At 38.3% G+C, this 20,782-nt stretch overlaps 1 protein-coding gene across 1 annotated transcript; it reads right to left on the reverse strand.

Moving 5' to 3' along the window:
* Nucleotides 1-934: 934 nt before the first annotated feature.
* Nucleotides 935-19,176, reverse strand: ZBTB39 (zinc finger and BTB domain containing 39). The gene is made up of 3 exons (XM_053708170.1): nucleotides 19,089-19,176; nucleotides 5,119-5,176; nucleotides 935-4,804 (listed from the first exon to the last, which is right to left on the reverse strand). Exon 3 carries the CDS (start codon nucleotides 4,709-4,711, stop codon nucleotides 2,621-2,623), a length of 2,091 nt encoding a protein of 696 aa, XP_053564145.1. The 5' UTR covers nucleotides 4,712-4,804; nucleotides 5,119-5,176; nucleotides 19,089-19,176; the 3' UTR covers nucleotides 935-2,620.
* Between the last annotated feature and the right edge of the window lie 1,606 nt (nucleotides 19,177-20,782).

The following is a 20,782-nucleotide window of genomic DNA, read 5'->3' on the forward strand; positions in this document are numbered from 1 at the left end:
TATGCCGTTCTATTCCGTCATATTTACACTGGGCTTTAAAGCCGTTATGACGGAATAGAACGTCATATCAAACGGCTGTCCTGAAGCCTTCTGCGCTTCAAGGACTTGATCGCGGTCTGGAGGGCGTTCCTAGGGTTGTAGGGACGCCCCCCAGATGCGATCCAATAATTGAAATCTCGCGATCGTATGCACGATCGCGTAGTTTCAATTTGTCTACATCGGAACAGGTGTTCCGATGTAGACACTTTAACCCTGTCACGAAAGGGTTAAACACAAATATATGTATATAAACATATACATAAATATTTACAAAAATAAAAGTCCCCATAGACCACAATGTAAAAGCATTTTTCAGTGCCGTTTTTTTCCAACATCCCACACCCGCTACTTTTAACTGCTTATAACTGCTGTTATATATATTTTTTTTTTAAAAAGTTTTTTTAAAAAAAAAAAAAACCTTAACACAACACTTTATTTTGGGGCAACTGGGGGGACATTTAAAAAATTAACCAGAGATCTGATATCTGAGTGCTAATTGCTACCATGAGCTTGCGATAGCAATAACTAGCCACTTGTAATGGCTGGTTATTTAATAAATAATTTAGCGCTCCTCTTGTAATCTTGCCTAATATATTTTGATCTTGATAATAGTCCCTGAAGAGAGCCTTGAAAATGTATGCAGCCTACATTTGTTGCTTCATAGTTTGTTTATAGCATTAGACTATAAAAAAAAAAAAAAAAAAAAGTAGAAAAACAAAATTTTTTTGGAAGAACCTGGTAGATTTGGAAAGGCTTTGTGTTTGTACAGATCACTTAAGGAAAACTATTTCTGCTACGAATGTGTAATTATAGATGAGAAAACTTTATCTACAGTACTATGGTTTATATAATAATAATTATGTTAATGAGCAAAAACTTAACGGTCCAAACAATGTACAGAAAGAAAGTCATATAAAGCAAAACTGGCTTTCATTCCACTGAACTGTGTTGGTAAGGTTGATACATTATATCTCAACTTAATGGAAATCTATTATTTAGTATGTGAACTCAAAACAAAATGAGCTAAACTTAGGAGCAGCCCACTTTAATGCAACCACCAATTACATTATAAATAATACAGAGCTAAAGTAAATGATAAATTAGCACTAGCTACTTCTATATAGAAGTAGCTGTCAGTAGTTTGTGAGACTTGCACATTATTATAACTTGCATAAGGTCTAAGATATGCTTACAGTAATTATAGTATTCTGAAGGGAATATACACATATCTATTTCAAAGAAACATTCCAGACTCCCATTATATTTTAAAAAGAGTTTAAAATTTGGAGAGCAGCAGTCCCTTCCATCTATTGGCACTGGTGAGCATCCAATTGATATCTGCAATACTGTTAGTGTCAATGAAGTATAATCCCCTAATTGTAGTAATGAAAATAATATGTAAACACTTCAGTGCTCATTCTGAACGACTGTTCAACTGTATAAATCTACTGTAAAAAATAGACAAAGCAAATAGACTGGTAGTTTAACAACTAACACTAATTACAAATGATATCAGAAGCCTGGTAGAGTGCAGAGGCAAGGATCTGAATGATTTAATACATTCTGTGCAGATCAGTTATACTAATTATAGTATAAAACTCACTTGTTAAGCTCTAATTAGCAAATACAGACAGTGAGGTTAGAACTAAGTCTTCCCAAACAGAAGGGGAAATGCAAATAAAATACAAACTGTACAGATTATGCAATTCCAGATCATTTAGCTATATGACATTTTAATCCCACCATATGCTGGGCCTTTAATCACTGTCTAGTAAACTAGAATTTAAGCTAACTTGTCATTTTTAAATCATTTGGATGGTCGTTTTTAGAACATCTAGTATTCCTAAAACATTACTCAAATTTATTTTCACTTAAGCAAGCCACTATATGCCCTTGTTACAAAACCGGGAGAAGGGTACAAATGGTAAACTTGAAGAAACCACCCTAAAAACTGATTTTAATAAAACAAGGGAGGTACTAAGTGTTTGCAACATTAATAGGTCCAAAGAGAAATATACATACTTTGCATTAAGGATGAAAGCAAAACATATTAAAGTTCAACTTGCAATAAATTAAGGATTAACATAATGCTCAGGTGGCCCAGTGCATATGCCATAACTTTTACTGATCAGTCCTTCAGTCACTTTCTAAAACATGCCATTATCTATTCTATTCCTGCAATGGTCAAAATAGATCAATAGGAAAGTTCACCTGCAGCGAAGTGGCAGCAAATGAGGTTAATCGTCAGTGGTTTAAAGTGCCAAAACTACAATAACAGTGACATACATTTTAACATGCAAAAACTAACATTATTAAAACACATTAAAAAAAATATTCAAGTGAACTAAAAACCACCACTGGCAAAGCTCATGTGGGGCCATTAGGTTCAGGTAAATTAAAATTTCACATATAATGAAAACTGGTGAGTCAAACAAACATATGAGAGAACATAAATTAAAAAAAAGAAGAAGCAGATGATGTAAATATGGAAATACCTCAGCTGAATTCAACCTGTCATAGTGTGAATAAGATTTAAAAAAGGCAGATAAACAGCACTCTAAACTGTTCCCTGTATAACAAATCAACTGTCGGCACTCTTGTCTGTGTCTTTGGAGTGAATAGTGTACATAAATGTTTGGTCAATGGTAAAGTCTGAGGGCAGATTGCCCCGATGCACTGCAATATGTTCGCCCATGAGGTTCAGTGTAGAGCTGTAATGTCCACATACAGTACACCTGTACATCAGGGCCCCTGCATGCGTCTTTAGATGGCACTTGATGGTAGAACGGCCGCGGAAGAACTTGTGACACACCTTGCACTGATACGGCTTTTCCCCAGTGTGAATCCTCCTGTGGTAATTGAACTCACTGGTGTGTGAGAAGCATTTTCCACACACCTTACATGTATATTTGCTGTGGCCTGTCTGTCCTGCAAGTGAATGCTCATCAAATGAAAATTCCTCTGGTGCTTTTCTCTTAGATTGTGCCAAATGGGTTAGAGGGAATTCAGAAAACCCTGGGCGATCAGATGGGATGCTGCCACAATGGTGCTGTGTCAGATGCTGTCGGTGTGCTGACTCAGACTTAAAGGCCTGTGAACATAAGTGGCAGCGAAATAGGGGCTCATCTAAGCTTTGGTGGACAGCCATGTGCTTTTCTAACAGATGGCGGTCCAGGAAGCTACTAGCACACAGTGAACAGGAGAAGACAGATATAGACATGTGAGAAAAGACATGCCACATCAGGCCACAAAGTGATGGGAGACGCAGTTCACAAAGTCCACAAGTTAGCCCCTTAGGGTTAAGATGTTCTAAAGCATGGGTGCGTACAGAGTGAAAGTCACGTGACATGGTCCTGTGACAGGCTGCACAAGGTAACTCTGCACATAGAGTACCAACAAATGTATTTACCTCTCCTGGCAGAGGCTGTCCTGGATGCACAATTATATGATGTTCTGATGCTGCCCCTTCCTGACCCCGATGAAGAGTGAGCTGCCACTGACTGAAGAACTTGTCTTCACAAATATCGCAGGAGAATAAGAAGATCCCTATATGTGACAAAACGTGGGTAACCATAGCACTCCTGTCATGGAAGCGAGTCTGGCATACCTTACAGCTGCCAATCCGTAAATCCACATGCTCCCGTGCATGTTGCCGAATGTGCTGCAAGTTAGGTTCCAGCACTTTCTTGCATACTTGGCAAGGCATAGCTTTCTTACTTCTCCCTTCTCCCTGACCAAATAGGAGTAGCTCATCCTCACTGCCATCGCTAAGTTCAATAATTTCTCCTGAAGGACCAGAATCCTCATCTCCACCATCATCAAACTGCAACTCATCCTCTTCTAATTCATCTAGATGCAAATCCCCTATTGCCTCAAATCCTCCAGCAGATTCTTTTGCATGTCCACTATTAGGAGTATCCCCAGAAAAGTATCCAGTTTTACTGTAGTCCCCATTTTGTTCTGCTTTGTAGGGCTGGCAGGTACTTGTGGGAGCAAAGCCAGAGTTTACTGAGCAGTGAGAGGACTGGTACCTCACTGAGGTACTTTGCTCTTCATTTTTTGCTGACAGTGGGAAACTAGGGGGCTGGTGTGTACTTGCCTCTTGATCTTCACCTTTAAAACCACCAATAGCATCATCCTGACCAATGAAATTTTTATCAATAGAAGGAAGGTGGTTACCAACACCATTTCCTTTTAATTCTCCTTGGTTCTGTTCTGTGGATGCAGCACTTAATGTACTTAAACGTCCTTCACTGGAGGACACAGAACATTGGTTCTTATGGTTGGAGGAGCCTTCTAAATCGGGAAAAGTTGAATGGCAAGCCCTAAGCAAATCCTCCATACCAAGTTTCTCAGCAACTTCATATATGACTCCAACATTGATTAGGTCCGTAAACAGTTCAGAAGTATATATAAAGCTTAAAACTTTCTCAAAATTAGCTGGGGTGATAAAATCCACCACATAGGTGCGTGCAACATCCAATTCTGTACTTAAGAAGAGTTTCTGGAAATACGCAGCAGCAGAGCCAAGAACAGCTTTATGAGCAGCAAAGGAGCGGTTCCCCACAACAATGGTGACGTCACATAGTGTCTCTGACAAACGTGATTTGTTAAGCTCCTTCAGCAGGTTATAAGGGTGGTCACTGCTGTTAAGCTTGATCCGCATACCCATCTTTGGTGATCTGAGAAAGAAGGGAAGCCTTGTTGTGACTCCTACCGATAAAGAGGCAATTCATCCCCCTTTTGACGAAGCAATATGAAATACCTTTAAAAAAAAAAAAAAAAAAGTTATAGGTAATTCTAATTTCATTACTTGAGAACATAAACAATATGCAGAACAGAATATATTATTTAGGAAGATGCTATAATTTATATAAAGTGTTTATACTACAGCAGTGATATTGTCTCTAAAAAGTAAGTGCTGCTAAAGAAAATTATGTTAAAGCAAAAAGTAGGAAAGTTGGATAAGTTTTTTACTATTTGTCTACGGTTGTCCATAAAATAACATACGCATTAAATGTGGAAGCCAAAGCAATGGTTTTATGTATGAAGTACGTTTAGTTCCTTTAGTTTGCTCACCAGCCTTGCGAGTGAAAAAATGTTCACTGTGGTCGTTCACATGAAAAGCTTGACACCACTGTATAGAGAAGAGAAAGAAATAAATTTAGATCAGTGAAGTGATTGAAACCTTGGGACATTTAATGTATAAGCAATATGCATGAATAACAAAACAGGTTGACAGGCAGATTCTTCTTGATTAAAGAGACAGCCCATTGCAGAATTTATATTGTTTAAAAAGATAGATAATCCCTTTATTAACCATTTTCCAGACTGCCCCATATATTAGTTCTTTTGACAGACTTGCATTTTAGCCACAATGCACAATGTTATTTATATCACCCCCAAGGCAGAGCACTGTGCAATCTCATCGCATAAAACGTACCGTGTATGCAGAAAGAAATGGCATACAGTCAAAATATAAATGCACATCAGGGATGCGCAATTCCTATCGCCCGACGCCCGGGACATGCAGTTTAATGTGTTTTATTTTTACATTTAGCCCTGCTGCGGGCAAGTAGACTGCAGCAGGGATAACGCTTTTTTTTGTGCTATTAGCACTGGGAGCGGGAGGAGCAGGGTTACACAGAGCAGCCAGGTCAAGTGCTTGCAGACAAGGCAGCTGGTGGGGGGGGGGGATCTCCTTGTTAGTACCTGCACACTGACACTTGCCCCTCCCTCCATAGCGCGACACTGGAGTGCTATGTTTTCTGATATGTATCAAGTGTTTAGCATAGGGAATGCCAGGCTTTTGTGTTTAGTATGTTTGCAGGATGGAATGCCAGGCTTTTGTGTTTAGTATGTTTGCAGGATGGAATGCCAGGCTTTCAGATGAGTAGAGAGTTTATATTTTGAACAATAATGTTTTTTGGGCACAGGTTATGATCATTTCTTGACTCCAGAAGGCACCACAAAGAGACAAAAAGAAAGGGGTTCATGCACTATAGTATTAAAATTAGAAATGTATTATTAAAGTCTAAAACTGGTTCACGTTATTAGCCAGGAAACTGAGGGGGGGGGGGGGGTATTTACATGGTTTAGATGTTTTCACCGAGTGGTTTTCCTCTTCCCTACTTGGGATTATTTTATTCATGTTTTAGACTTTCCCTTTCTTTATTTGTGGTGCATTGTGTTGGATATACAGTTGCAAGAAAAAGTATGTGAACCCTTTGGAATTATATGGATTTCTGCACAAATTGGTCATAAAATGTGATCTGATCATCATCTAAGTCACAACAATAGACAATCACAGTCTGCTTAAACTAATAACACACAAAGAATGAAATGTTGCCATGTTTTTATTGAACACACCATGTAAACATGCACAGTGCAGGTGGAAAAAGTATGTGAACCCTTTGTTTTAATAACTGGTTGAACTTCCTTTGGCAGCAATAACTTCAACCAAACCTTTCCTGTAGTTGCAGATCAGACGTGCACAATGGTCAGGAGTAATTCTTGACCATTCCTCTTTACAGAACTGTTTCAGTTCAGCAATATTCTTGGGATGTCTGGTGTGAATCGCTTTCTTGAGGTCATGCCACAGCATCTCAATCGGGTTGAGGTCAGGACTCTGACTGGGCCACTTCAGAAGGCGTATTTTCTTTTGTTTAAGCCATTCTGTTGTTGATTTACTTCTATGCTTTGGGTCATTCTCCTGTTGCAACACCCATCTTCTGTTGAGCTTCAGCTGGTAGACAGATGGCCTTAAGTTCTCCTGCATTTTTCCTTCGATGATAGCAATCCATCCAGGCCCTGACGCAGCAAAGCAGCCCCAAACCATGATGCCCCCACCACCATACTTCACAGTTGGGATGAGGTTTTGATGTTGGTGTGCTGTGCCTCTTTTTCGCCACACATAGTGTTGTGTGTTTCTTCCAAACAACTCAACTTTTGTTTCATCTGTCCACAGAATATTTTGCCAGTACTGCTGTGGAACATCCAGGTGCTCTTGTGCAAACTGTAAACGTGCAGCAATGTTTTGTTTGGACAGCAGTGGCTTCCTCTGTGATATCCTCCCATGATATCCATTCTTGTTTAGTGTTTTACGTATTGTAGATTCGCTAACAGGGATGTTAGCATTTGCCAGTGACTTTTGTAAGTCTTTAGCTGACACTCTAGGATTCTTCTTCACCTCATTGAGCAGTCTGCGCTGTGCTCTTGCAGTCATCTTTACAGGACGACCACTTCTAGGGAGAGTAGCAGCAGTGCTGAACTTTCTCCATTTATAGACAATTTGTCTTACCGTGGACTGATGAACAGCAAGGCTTTTGGAGATACTTTTATAACCCTTTACAGCTTTATGCAAGTCAACAATTCTTAATCGTAGGTCTTCTGAAAGCTCTTTTGTGCGAGGCATCATTCACATCAGCCAATGCTGGTGCGTGTTTTTTATAGTGCAGGGTAGCTTTAACCAACACCTCCAATCTCATCTAATTGATTGGACTCCAGTTGGCTGACATCCTATTCCAATTAGCTCTTGGAGAGGTCATTAGTCTAGGGGTTCACATACTTTTTCCACCTGCACTGTGAATGTTTACATGGTGTGTTCAATAAAAACATGGCAACATTTCATTCTTTGTGTGTTATTAGTTTAATGTTTACTAAGCATTATACTTCTACAGTGCCAATATTTAATTGCTATATAATATTAACTCCAGAAAGACCATGAGCATCTGGCAATTCCCTTTAAATTTGTGCTCGCTAATAGACTAGGTAGAACATAGTATAGTTTCTAGATTACGAGGCTCCTTTCGTTCAAGTATTTAAAAAGTTACTTTAGAACAGAATTGTTCAACCTAAAACCTGAGAGCCAGAATGCAGCATCCCCAAATATTTTATTTGGCTGCCCTAATCTAGCCTAGCAGGCGATACTTCAGGTGGTGAGCTGGCCCTGAGGGGTCGTGTCGTGCACGCACAATGCTGACAAGGCAGTCGGGGGATATCCTTGTGAGTACTGTCACAGACCGGCTCCTGCAGACTGACACTGCCCTGATCTAGCCCAGCAGGGGATACTTCAGGTGGTGAGCTTGCCTTGAGCGGTCACGATGTGCACGCACAAAGTTTTTAAAACATTTGCTAGGGTAGGAAGAACCAGCTGTACATATGTATTTTTAGGGACTTTTTTTGTTGCGCACCAACACTGTCAGTATTTAGCGCGGCTCCATGTAACATGTTCTCGGTTCACACAGTTGCAGTATGATGATAGGGCTGTGGATGAGGGAAATTCAGAACGTTTAGAACCTTGATGTACTCTGCGCCAGTGCAAGCCATTCCCTCCATTAGTCTGAGCTGCAGCGTGCAGGAGCAGCAGACACAAGCTGGTGAGGAGCGGCCAAACCCTGCAGAGAAAGAGCTAAGTATATGCATCACTCCCTATCTGAAAGCTAGCTAGGACACTCCACCCCAGCGGTTACTCCAAAGTTAACCCTGTGAGTGACACATGTAATAAAATAAAAATGACATCTCCATACTATAATCCAGCCAATCCTTCCTTTGCAGACATTGTCTAGCATTTTTTTCATTAAATTGCATAAAATCTTTTGATTGTTATGACATGTTCCTAAAACGGACAAGAAACCCCCAAACAGTTTGAAAGCATTAGAAAGTATGAATCACATAAAAATGAATTGCTCTCTATGAGCAGATATTGTTAAGTTTTTTTAGAATTTAACCCCTCTATTGGGCTCACTAAGGTCTACCTGGGTAGGATATTTAGCCATACACATACATCCCACACTAGCACAATTTGATGCCGGTTATGTCTTTGCAGACAGCTAGCTCCCACAAGGCAACCTTGGATATGGGGCTGACAGTGTGTTGTATGAGTGTGTGTTTTGTATTAGTGTGTGTGTTGTATGAGAGTATATGTTTTGTATTGGTGTGTGTATGTTGTATGAGAGTATATGTCTTGTATTAGCGTGCGTGGTGTGTATTAGTGTGTGTGTTGTATGAGGGTGTGTTTTGTATCAGTGTGTGGTATGAGAGTGTGTTGTATGAGAGTATGTGTTTTGTATTAGTGTGTGGTATGAGTGTGTTGTATGAGAGTATGTGTTTTGTATTAGTGTGTGTGTGGGTATAAGAGTGTGTTGTATGAGAGAATGTGTTTTGTATAATATTTAACTCCTTAACGAGTGACGATGTACAGGGTACATCCTACAAAAAAACGTTCCTTAACGACCAACGACATACCCTGTACATCATGTGTTTCAAGCGGTGGAAGTAATCCTGATCGCTTTCATCCGCTTTCAAGGTATTGCTGTGATGCCTCGATATTGAGGCATCACTGCAACACCTTTTTTCACACTGATGCAGAGAGAGCCAGTATGTGGCCCTCTCTGCATCAGCCAGCGATGCTGCCGATCGGTGGTGGGTGGGAGCCATTGTAGGGAGGTGGGTGGGCGGCCCATCGCTGGCGAATTTCCGGCCAGCAGTGGGAAATCACTCTCGGGTGCACACGGAGGCGTGTGCATGCCCGCGATCTGGCCGTTCAAAGTCGTGGGAGAGAGTGGTGGGAGAGGATGGTCTGAGAGGAGGGAGAATAATGTTTTGAAAGGGATCTGGGAGGGGGTAGTGTATTAAGGGGGGCAGCTACACTACAGGAAAAACATAATTTTTGTAAGAACTTACCTGATAAATTAATTTCTTTCATATTGGCAAGAGTCCATGAGCTAGTGACGTATGGGATATACAATCCTACAAGGAGGGGCAAAGTTTCCCAAACCTCAAAATGCCTACAAATACACCCCTCACCACACCCACAATTCAGTTTAACGAATAGCCAAGTAGTGGGGTGATAAAGAAAGGAGTAAAAAGCATCAACAAATGAATTTGGAAATAATTGTGCTTTAAACAAAAAATCATAACCACCATAAAAAGGGTGGGCCTCATGGACTCTTGCCAATATGAAAGAAATTAATTATCAGGTAAGTTCTTACATAAATTATGTTTTCTTTCATATAATTGGCAAGAGTCCATGAGCTAGTGACGTATGGGATATCAATACCCAAGATGTGGAACTCCACACAAGAGTCACTAGAGAGGGAGGGATAAAGTAAAAAACAGCCATTTTCCGCTGAAAAAAATAATCCACAACCCAAATTATAAATTTATTCTGTAATGACAAGAAAAACTTAAAACATCAGCAGAAGAATCAAACTGAAACAGCTGCCTGAAGAACTTTTCTACTAAAAAATGCTTCTGAAGAAGCAAATACATCAAAACGGTAGAATTTAGTAAATGTATGCAAAGAGGACCAAGTTGCTGCTTTGCAAATCTGATCAACTGAAGCTTCATTCTTAAAAGCCCACGAAGTGGAGACTGATCTAGTAGAATGAGCTGTAATTCTCTGAGGCGGGGTCTTACCCGACTCCAAATAAGCTAAATGAATCAAAAGCTTTAACCATGAAGCCAAAGAAATAGCAGAAGCCTTCTGACCTTTCCTAGGACCCGAAAATATAACAAATAGACTAGAAGTCTCCCTGAAATCTTTAGTAGCTTCAACATAATATTTCAAAGCTCTTACCACATCCAAAGAATGTAAGGATCGTTCCAAGGATTAGGACACAAGGAAGGGACAACAATTTCTCTACTAATGTTGTTAGAATTCACAACCTTAGGTAAAAATTGAAAAGAAGTCCGCAAATCCGCCTTATCCTGATGAAAAAACAGAAAAGGGGATTCACAAGAAAGAGCAGAAAGCTCAGAAACTCTTCTAGCAGAAGAGATAGCCAAAAGGAACACCACTTTCCAAGAAAGTAGTTTAATGTCTAAAGAATGCATAGGCTCAAAAGGAGGAGCCTATAACGCCTTCAAAACCAAATTAAGAGTCCAAGGAGGAGAAATTGATTTAATGACAGGCTTAATACGAACTAAAGCCTGTACAAAACAGTGAAAATCAGGAAGTTTAGCAATCTTTCTGTGAAATAAAAACAGAAAGAGCAGAGATTTGTCCCTTCAAGGAACTTGCTGACAAACCTTTATCCAAACCATCCAAGAAACTAAGATTCTAGGAATTCTTAATGAATGCCAAGAAAATTTATGAGAAGAACACCATGAAATGTAAGTCTTCCAAACTCGATAATAAATCTTTCTAGAGACAGATTTATGAGCTTGTAACATAGTATTAATCACTGAGTCAGAGAAACCTCTATGACTTAGCACTAAGCGTTCCATTTCCATACCTTCAAAATTAATGCTTTGAGATCCTGATGAAAAATGGACCTTGAGACAGTAGGTCCGGCCTTAACGGAAGTGGCCAAGGTTGGCAACTGGACATCCGAACAAGATCCGCATACCAAAGCCTGTGTGGCCATGCTGGAGCCACCAACAACACAAACGATTGTTCCATGATGATTTTGGAGATCACTCTTGGAAGAAGAAATAGGCGGGAAAATGTAAACAGGATGATAACACCAAGGAAGTGTCAGCGCATCCACTGCTTCCGTCTGAACATCCCTGGACCTGGACAGGTATCTGGGAAGTTTCTTGTTTAGATGAGAGGCCATCAGATCTATCTCTAGAAGACCCCACATCGCCTGGATGTAAAGTCTGTGACGGCTGAGATAATCCGCCTCCCAAATGTCTACACCTGGGATATGAACCGCAGAAATTAGACAGGAGCTGGATTCCGCCCAAGCAAGTATCCAAGTTATTTCTTCATAGCTTGAGGACTGCGAGTCCCATTCTGATGATTGACATATGCCAGTTGTGATATTGTCTGTCTGAAAGCAAATGAACTGTTCTCTCTTCAACAGAGGCCAAAACTGAAGAGCTCTGAGAATTGCACAGAGTTCTAAAATATTGATTGGTAATCTCGCCTCTTGAGATTTCCAAACCCCTTGTGCTGTCAGAGATCCCCAAACAGCTCCCCAACCTGAAAGACTTGCGTCTGTAGTGATCACAGTCCAGGTTGGCCGAACAAAGGAAGCCCCTTGAACTAAACGCTGGTGATTTAACCACCACGTCAGAGAGTTTTGAACATTGGGATTTAAGGATATTAACACTGATATCTTTGTATAATCCCTGCTCCATTGATTCAGCATACAAAGCTGGAGAGGTCTCATGTGAAAACAAGCAAAAGGAATCGCATCCGATGCTGCAGTCATGGAGGCCTAAAACTTCCATGCACATAGCCACTGAAGGGAATGACAGACTGAAGGTGCCGACAGGCTGCAACTAATTTCAAACGTCTCTTGTCGGTTAGAGACAGAGTCATGGACACTGAATCTATCTGGAAGCCTAAAAAGGTGACCCTTGTCTGAGGAATCAAGAAACTCTTAGGTAAATTGATCCCCCAAATATGTTTTTGAAGAAACAACACTAGTTGATTTGTGTGAGATTCTGCCGAACGTAAAGACTGAGCTAGTACCAATATATCGTCCAAATAAGGAAACACTGCAATACCCTGCTCTCTGATTACAGAGAGTAGGGCACCAAATTGTTGGACCTGTTGCTAGACGAAATGGAAGAGCAACAAATTGGTAATGCTTGTCTAGAAAAGAGAGAATCTCAGGAACTGATAATGTTCTGGATGAATCGGAATATGAAGGTATGCATCCTGCAAGTCTATTGTAGATATAGAATGTCCTTGCTGAACAAAAGGCAGAATAGTCCTTATAGTCACCATCTTGAAAATTGGTACTCTTACATAACGATTCAAAATTTTCAGATCCAGAACTGGTATGAATGAATTTTCCTTCTTTGGGACAATGAATAGATTTGAATAAAACCCCAGACCTTGTTCCTGAAAAGGAACCGACATGATTACCCCTGAAGACTCCAGGTCTGAAACACACTTCAGGAAAGCCTGAGCTTTTACTGGATTTGCTGGGATACGTGAGAGAAAAAAAATCTTCTCACAGGAGGTCTTACTCTGAATCCTATTCGATACCCTTGAGAGACAATGCTCTGAATCCATTGATTTTGGACAGAATTTATCCAAATATCCTTGAAAAACCTTAATCTGCCCCCTACCAGCTGAGCTGGAATGAGGGCCGCACCTTCATGCGGACTTAGGGGCTGACTTTGGTTTCTTAAAAGGCTTGGATTTATTCCAATTTGAGGAAGGCTTCCAATTGGAAGCAGATTCCTTGGGGGAAGGATTAGACTTTTGTTCCTTATTTTGACAAAAGGAACGAAAACGGTTAGAAGCCTTAGATTTACCCTTAGGTTTTTTATCCTGAGGCAGAAAAACCTCCTTTCCTCCAGTAACAGTTGAAATAATAGAATCCAACTGAGAACCAAATAAATTATTTCCTTGGAAAGAAAGAGATAATAGTCTAGACTTAGATGTCATAACAGCATTCCAAGATTTAAGCCATATAGCTCTTCTAGCTAAATTAGCTAAAGACATGGATCTAACATCAATTTTGATAATATCAAAAAGGGCATCACAAATAAAATGATTAGCATGTTGCAGTAAGCGAACAATGCTAGATATGTCAGAATCCAATTCTTGTTGCGCTAAATTCTCCAACCAAAAAGTTGATGCAGCCGCAACATCAGCCAAAGAAATTGCAGGCCTGAGAAGATGACCTGAATATAAATAGGCTTTCCTTAGATAGGATTCAAGTTTCCTATCTAAAGGATCTTTAAAAGAAGTACTATCTTCCATAGGAATAGTGGTACGTTAAGCAAGAGTAGAAATAGCCCCATCAACTTTGGGCATCTTTTCCCAAAAATCTATAGAAATTGCTGCTAAAGGATACAATTTTTTAAACCTTGAAGAAGGAATAAAAGGAGTACCTGGCTTATTCCATTCCTTAAAAATTATATCAGAAATAGCATCAGGAATAGGAAAAATCTCTGGAGTAACCACAGGAGGTTTAAAAACAGCATTTAAACGTTTACTAGTCTTAATGTCAAGAGGACTAGCTTCCTCAATATCCAAAGTAATTAACACTTATTTTAACAAAGAACGAATATACTCTATTTTGAACAAATAAGTAGATTTGTCAGTGTCAATATCTGAGGAAGGATCTTCTGAATCAGATAGATCCTCATCAGAGGAGGATAAGTCATTATGTTGTCGGTCATTTGAAATTTCATCAACTTTATGAGAAGTTTTAAAAGACCTTTTACGTTTATTAGAAGGCGGAAATGCAGACAAAGACTTCTGAATAGAATCAGTAACAAATTCTTTAAAATTCATAGGTATATCATGTACATTAGAAGTTGAAGGAACTGCAACTGGCAATGTACTATTACTGATGGATACTTTCTATGCATGTAAAAGTTTATCATGACAACTATTACAAATGACATTCGGAGATATAATTTCCACAATCTTACAACAAATGCACTTAGCTTTGGTAGAACCGATGTCAGGCAGCAAATTTCCAACAGATACTTCTGAGGTAGGATCAGATTGAGACATCTTGCAAAATGTAAAAGAAAAAACAACATATAAAGCAAAATTATCAATTTCCTTATATGAGTTTCAGGAATGGGAAAAAATGCAAACAGCATAGTCCTCTGACATAGAAAAAGGCAAGAGGCAAATAGCAATGGGGTAATAAATAAATGAAAAATTTGGCGCCAAGTATGACGCACAACGTAACTGAGAAAAAATTTTGGCGCCAACAACATCTGTAAATGACACCCTTGCGTCACTAACGGCGCAACCATGTGTAAGACTCTGCGTCAACTACGACACTGGAAATAACAAATTTGCGTCAACGGACATACTTTCGTGCCCAAAAAAATTTCGCGCCAAGAATGACGTAATAAAGTCTAGCATTTGGGGCACCCGCGAGCCTAGTACTGCCCGCAATTTGTAAGAAAAATGTAGTCAATCAGAAAAAAAGACTAAAACCCCAGGTAAGAAAAAATATTTAATATGTTTATTTTCCCCAAATATGAAACTGACAGTCTGCACAAGGAAATACATGAACCTGACTCATGGCAAATATAAGTACAATACATATATTTAGAACTTTATATAAAAGCATAAAGTGCCAAACCATAGCTGGGGTGTCTTAAGTAATAAAAAAAAACATACTTACTAAAAGACACCCATCCACATATAGCAGATAGCCAAACCAGTACCTATGAAATAGACCCCTGTTAGGGAAATCATTGCATTCAATACAATTCACATCCCTCTAACATTCGCTGTACTCTGAGAGGAATCAGGCTTCAAACTGCTGAGAAGAGCATGTCAACGTAATTTACTCCCATTATCAAATTTTCTTTGCTCTCTTGGTATCTTTATTTGAAAAATCAAGAATGGAAGCTTACAAGCTGGCCCATTTTTATTTCAGCAACTAGGTTGCGCTTGCTGATTGGTGGATACATTTAGCCACCAATCAGCAAGCTGTACCCAGGTGTTGAACAAAAAATGGGACGGCTCGTGAATACTTTTTCAAATAAAAATACCAAGAGAACGAAGAACAATTTATAATAGGAGTAAATTAGAAAGTTGCTTATAGTGATGCACCAAAAAGCAAATTCTGGACCGAAACCAAACCCGAAAATCCATGATGCACTTGGCCGAAAACCGAAACCAAAAATGCCTTTTTTTTTCAAATTATTTTCAAATATTTTTTTTTAGTTTTTTTTGCATAATTAGAAAATTTAATGAATGATTCGGAATTGAAAACCTTCTAGCCAATAAAAAAAGTCCACACTTTTACTGAAAGTAACACACTAAAATTTGACAAAAATATCTTTAAACAAAAATATCCTACACAATAATTTTACCAAGAAAAAAAACAGGCAAAAATGATAATGCCATTTTTGGCCAAAATGTTTCTGCAACCAAAATTTTTTTGCATCCCTACTTAAAACAATATTAAATATCAATATACAGGTAGCCCTCAGTTTACGCCGGGGTTAGGTTCCAGAAAGAATGGTTGTAAATCGAAACCGTTGTAAATTGAAACCCAGTTTATAATGTAAGTCAATGGGAAGTGAGGGAGATAGGATCCAGGCCCCTCTCAAAATTGTCATAAGTAACACCTAATACATTTTTTTTTAAAGCTTTGAAATGAAGACTTTAAATGCTAAACAGCATTATAAACCTAATAAAATAATCACACAACACAGAATATATAATTAAACTAAGTTAAATGAACAAAAACATTTGTTAAACCGCATTATAAACCTAATACAATAATCACACAACACAGACTTTACTTGCATTTTACTGTAAACAGTTATTTCTATGCATTCCAATCTGGACAGATTTATAGACAGGAAGATCTTGTTCCTTTGAAATCTGCTCGATAGCTCAGGTCTGGTTAAACTGATTAATTTCAGCTTGCTCGGCTTTGCTGCAATACAAGCGGACCGCTCTACCTACTGGCTATTTTAATAAATGCACTGCTTCTCAATGCTTTTCAATAGCAGTCACATGACTGGAAAAAAAGGTTGTTATTCTGAAACGGTGTAAATTGAACCGTTGTAAAGGTAAACTTTGATGAATGAAAGCCTGTTTTTTAGAAATACTATTTAAAAACAGGGGCACTTTCATTCATCAAAGTTTACAAAGCAGCCGTTTTGATTAAAAACTTACCTTTTTTTCTTTTCACAGCCAGAGCAGCTTCCCCCACCTGGATTTCCTCTCTTCACACGTCAGCAATGACTAATCCGGCTTCCTCCAATCATGGCTTTCCCCCCCAGGGTAGTCATTGCCTGAGGCCATGCTGTTATTGGAGGAAGCCGGATTAGTCATTGCTGACGTGTGAAGAGAGGATTTCCAGGAGGGGGAAGCTGCTCTGGCTGTGCAAAGAAGAGAGGTAAGTTTTTAATCAAAATGTCTGCTTTGTAAACTTTGATGAATGAAAGTGCCCCTGTTTTTAATAGTATTTTTAAAAAACAGGCTTTCATTCATCAAAGTTTACCTTCACGTTAATGGAGAGAAAAAGGATATATAATATGTGTGGGTACAGTAAATGAGTAAGAGGAAAATTACAGCTGAACACAAACACCACAGAAATGTAAAAATAGTCCTGGTCCCAAACGGTCAGAAAACTGAAAAGTGCTGTAGTCCTTAAGGGGTTAAAGTATTGCTCTGTCCCAACCCAGCTACTTTCCAATCCTACCCAGCGTGCAAACGTTTCTGTGGAGAACACTGAAAGGGATATGAAACAAAACACATTTTTTACGATTAAGACAGCGCATACAATTTAAAAAAAAAAGTTTCCGATATACTTCTTTTAGCAAATTTGCTTTGCTCCCATGGTAGTCTTTTGTTGAAGCGATACCTAGGTAGGCATCTGGAGCACTAAATGGCAGGAAATAGTGCTGAAATCTAGTGCTCTTGCAGATGGATAACATTCTTGCAAAACTACTGCCATATAGCGCTCCAGACACGTGAATACTCCTGAGCTCAAGTCTCTGCTTTTTAAAAAAAAGATACCAAGAGAACGCTGAATATTTGATAAAAAGTAGTAAAGTGGAAAGTTGCTTAAAGGGACAGGAAACCGCAAAATTGTCTTTCGCGATTTGGATAGCACGTACAATTTTAAACAACTTTCCAATTTACTTCTATTATCAAATTTGCTTCATTATCTTGTTATCCATTGCTGAAGGAACAGCATTGCACTACTCTCAGCAAGATGAACACATCTATTTAGCCAATCACAAGAGCCAGCAGCGAGACTGCAACATTTTAGCAAGTCTTCCGAAGACCCGCGCTATTATAGCCAGACAATCACTTAACGACCAGCATCTTACAGGGTACGTCACTGTCGTTAAGTGGTTAAAATCATATGCTCTCAGAATCACAAAAGAACAATTTTGAGTTTCATGTACCTTGAAGGTGTGTACCTTTAAAGACCCCTTGAAGGACACTATTTAGAGCCCTGCCACTTTGTTTTTATTTATTGTGCACTACCGCTTATGGATTTAATAAGGGTATAATTTTTTATTGTTAGATAAAATATATATATATATATATATATATATATATATATATATATATATATATATATACACACACACACACACATACATACACTGTATATATTTATGTATTTTTGTGAAATTTTTGCACATGCTCAGTGGGAGCTGGGGTCTCAAAGTGTGCCTATAAAAATATTCTGCACATTTTGATAATAGAAGTGGATTTGAAAGTTGTGTGTACTATCTGAATGAAAGTTTATTTTGAATTTAGTGTTGTTCATTCAACTGAAAAGTCAGAACCAAAGTTTTTTTTGGTTTTTTTTTTTTTGCTTATATGCAGCATGTGCCTGCACGAAAATACAGTGACACTTATAGCTTCCCTGACTCTGCCAGTTTGCAACACAGCACCCACCCATGCACAAAAGTAGCATGATTATGCACTAAAAAGGGGTTAAACACATAGTTAACGTATCTCCAAAGAAGCACTACTATTCAACTCCAGAGCAGAACACAGCCAGTGATTAGCAGTTACAGATATAACTTATGTCCCTTTAAACATTTCCATAGCTAAAATTCTGCCTTCATTAAAAGAATGTTTATATTTTTTTTCATTCACTCATTTTAAAGTGCTGAACACCCACTTTTTTTTAAACTTCAAGAAACGTTAGGAAATATGAAGCTAAACCTATGAACATATCAGTAATTTTTTTGTAACGAAATTGTCCTTTTACTATAATTGAAGCAAAATAGGTAAAGCAGTTCCACAGTGCATCACACATACACACAAAACTGCATTCATTTTAAGATGTTATCCATGTAATGTTCTTAGGTGATATTTAAGTAGTAATCAAGTAGTACTATACAATTTAGGAGTAATAAGATAAATAACAGTATCCCTTCTATATTAAAAATATGTGAGAATGAAACTTTATACGCATAGTGCACTTTTTAAAATCACCTGTGAGAATACGGCGACTCACAAAAGCACAGTAAGTCATTTTTTTAAATATATAATCTCAATATAAACAGTACAAAAACATTGAGACGGGGGTAAACACTTTCCCACATAACAATGTATTTGCTAAACAGGTGAGGAACTATAAACCCATGAGGTAAACAAAACAAGGAAATGAAAACCGAGTCCTCACCGAAGTCTCCTCGGTGTCGTCCCGGCAGGGCACACAAAGGCAGCTCGGTGCATCCGGCCTCCGCCGCTGATAACGAGTAGAACGAATCCATGCTAGAAAGTCACTAAACACTAAACCAAGCTATCATCAAGCTGCGACATCTATCGGCGGGAGGCTGATATATCTAATCTAAACAGGTTAGCAGAATCTCATCCTATCCTTGGACAGGATTTGGTCTAAAAGCATTGATACATTCGATTTGAAGATATCTTCCTGCTGATCACCAACGCTTAGCTCAAATATAATGTGGTTCTGTCAAATTTAAAGCACTGAAATGTTCTTTAAATACTTAAATAGCCATAGAAAATATATTTTAAACGACATAGAGTATCTATAAACAGCATTGCTATGCCTTGTAAAAGTAGATCATTTAAATGTAAACTAGATTGATGTAATAAAACTGCAATAACATTATTTTAAAATGTTTAGTGATACTTTAATTTCAATATATTTCTAAATAAGTTAAGGTATATTTGCTTAATATAAACAAGGGTTTGGAACAATTGTCAGTACAGCCCGTACAGAAGCAGCAGGGAAGCCTGCCCGACAGCCTACCTCTACAGTGTCTAATGGAACAGCTGTTACTGAGGCCAGTCCGAGGTTTTTGTTTACAGTGCTGCTTAGAGTGCTGTACATATATCAAACCATTGCTTTGTCACTCTAAATCAAAAGTGCCCGAAATATAGATTATGGTCTGTCATTTAATAGCTAACTCACATCACAAGATTGATTTGGGACATCATCTAATTTACCCATCGCTAGAAGGTTTCATATACACACACACAAACCACACATCCACACACACTATACTTTTTTTTTCCTTTTTTTTTTTATAAATATACATATTCACCAGCCAGTTGAAATATTGTCTGGTTTTACCTGATCAGATGCAAATATGAAAAGGAATACTAGAAAAATTTGGTTCCTAAAGGAGATAAAGAATTTAAAACCTCTAATCCAAAACATATCAAGCAGTTCAGTCTATGCAGATAATTATATTCAGAATATAATTTTGGACAGACAGAAAATTGTTAAGGAAAAAAAAAACATTTTGCATGCTTGAACTATAAAGAACAAAATTTAAATATATAATACTGTGAGTTTAAAAATGCCTGTAAAATAGCCTTTAATGATTAACGTTAGAATGTATTTTCAGATTAAGTTCTCTATAAAATATTTTTCAGCCAAAGCATTAAAGTGATGGTGAACCTGAACTTATCAAATGCCATGATATATTTAATCTCTGCTATTAAAAAGTATAAGTGTACTTTTTTTGTTTTTAATCCATCTGTGAAAGGGTTAAATTACTGCATAAAGTAATGCTTCTTTTGCAATGTTATGCCGGCCCACTCGGATGAACTCTTTTTTTTTTAATGACAATTCCAGTGAACATCCAATCAATGCGTGTGTCATTTGACAATCTTGAAGTCCAACCCCTTTAAAGCCCTTAGAAAGCCTTTGTAGAAAATGGGTGGGACTGCTTTATACATCAAAGCCCAGCCAAAAGAAGAAATTAAGCTGGGTGGAGGAACAGACAATACCAATTAGGATTAAAAATATTTTATTAAAAAATAAATATACACTTTAAAAAAAATAAAAAAATATGTGGTTTTACTTGTAAACTGATATATTTTTTCCTTCAACATTCTTATAGT

Source organism: Bombina bombina, chromosome 3 (assembly GCF_027579735.1).
Source record: "Bombina bombina isolate aBomBom1 chromosome 3, aBomBom1.pri, whole genome shotgun sequence".
Lineage (NCBI taxonomy): Eukaryota > Metazoa > Chordata > Amphibia > Anura > Bombinatoridae > Bombina > Bombina bombina.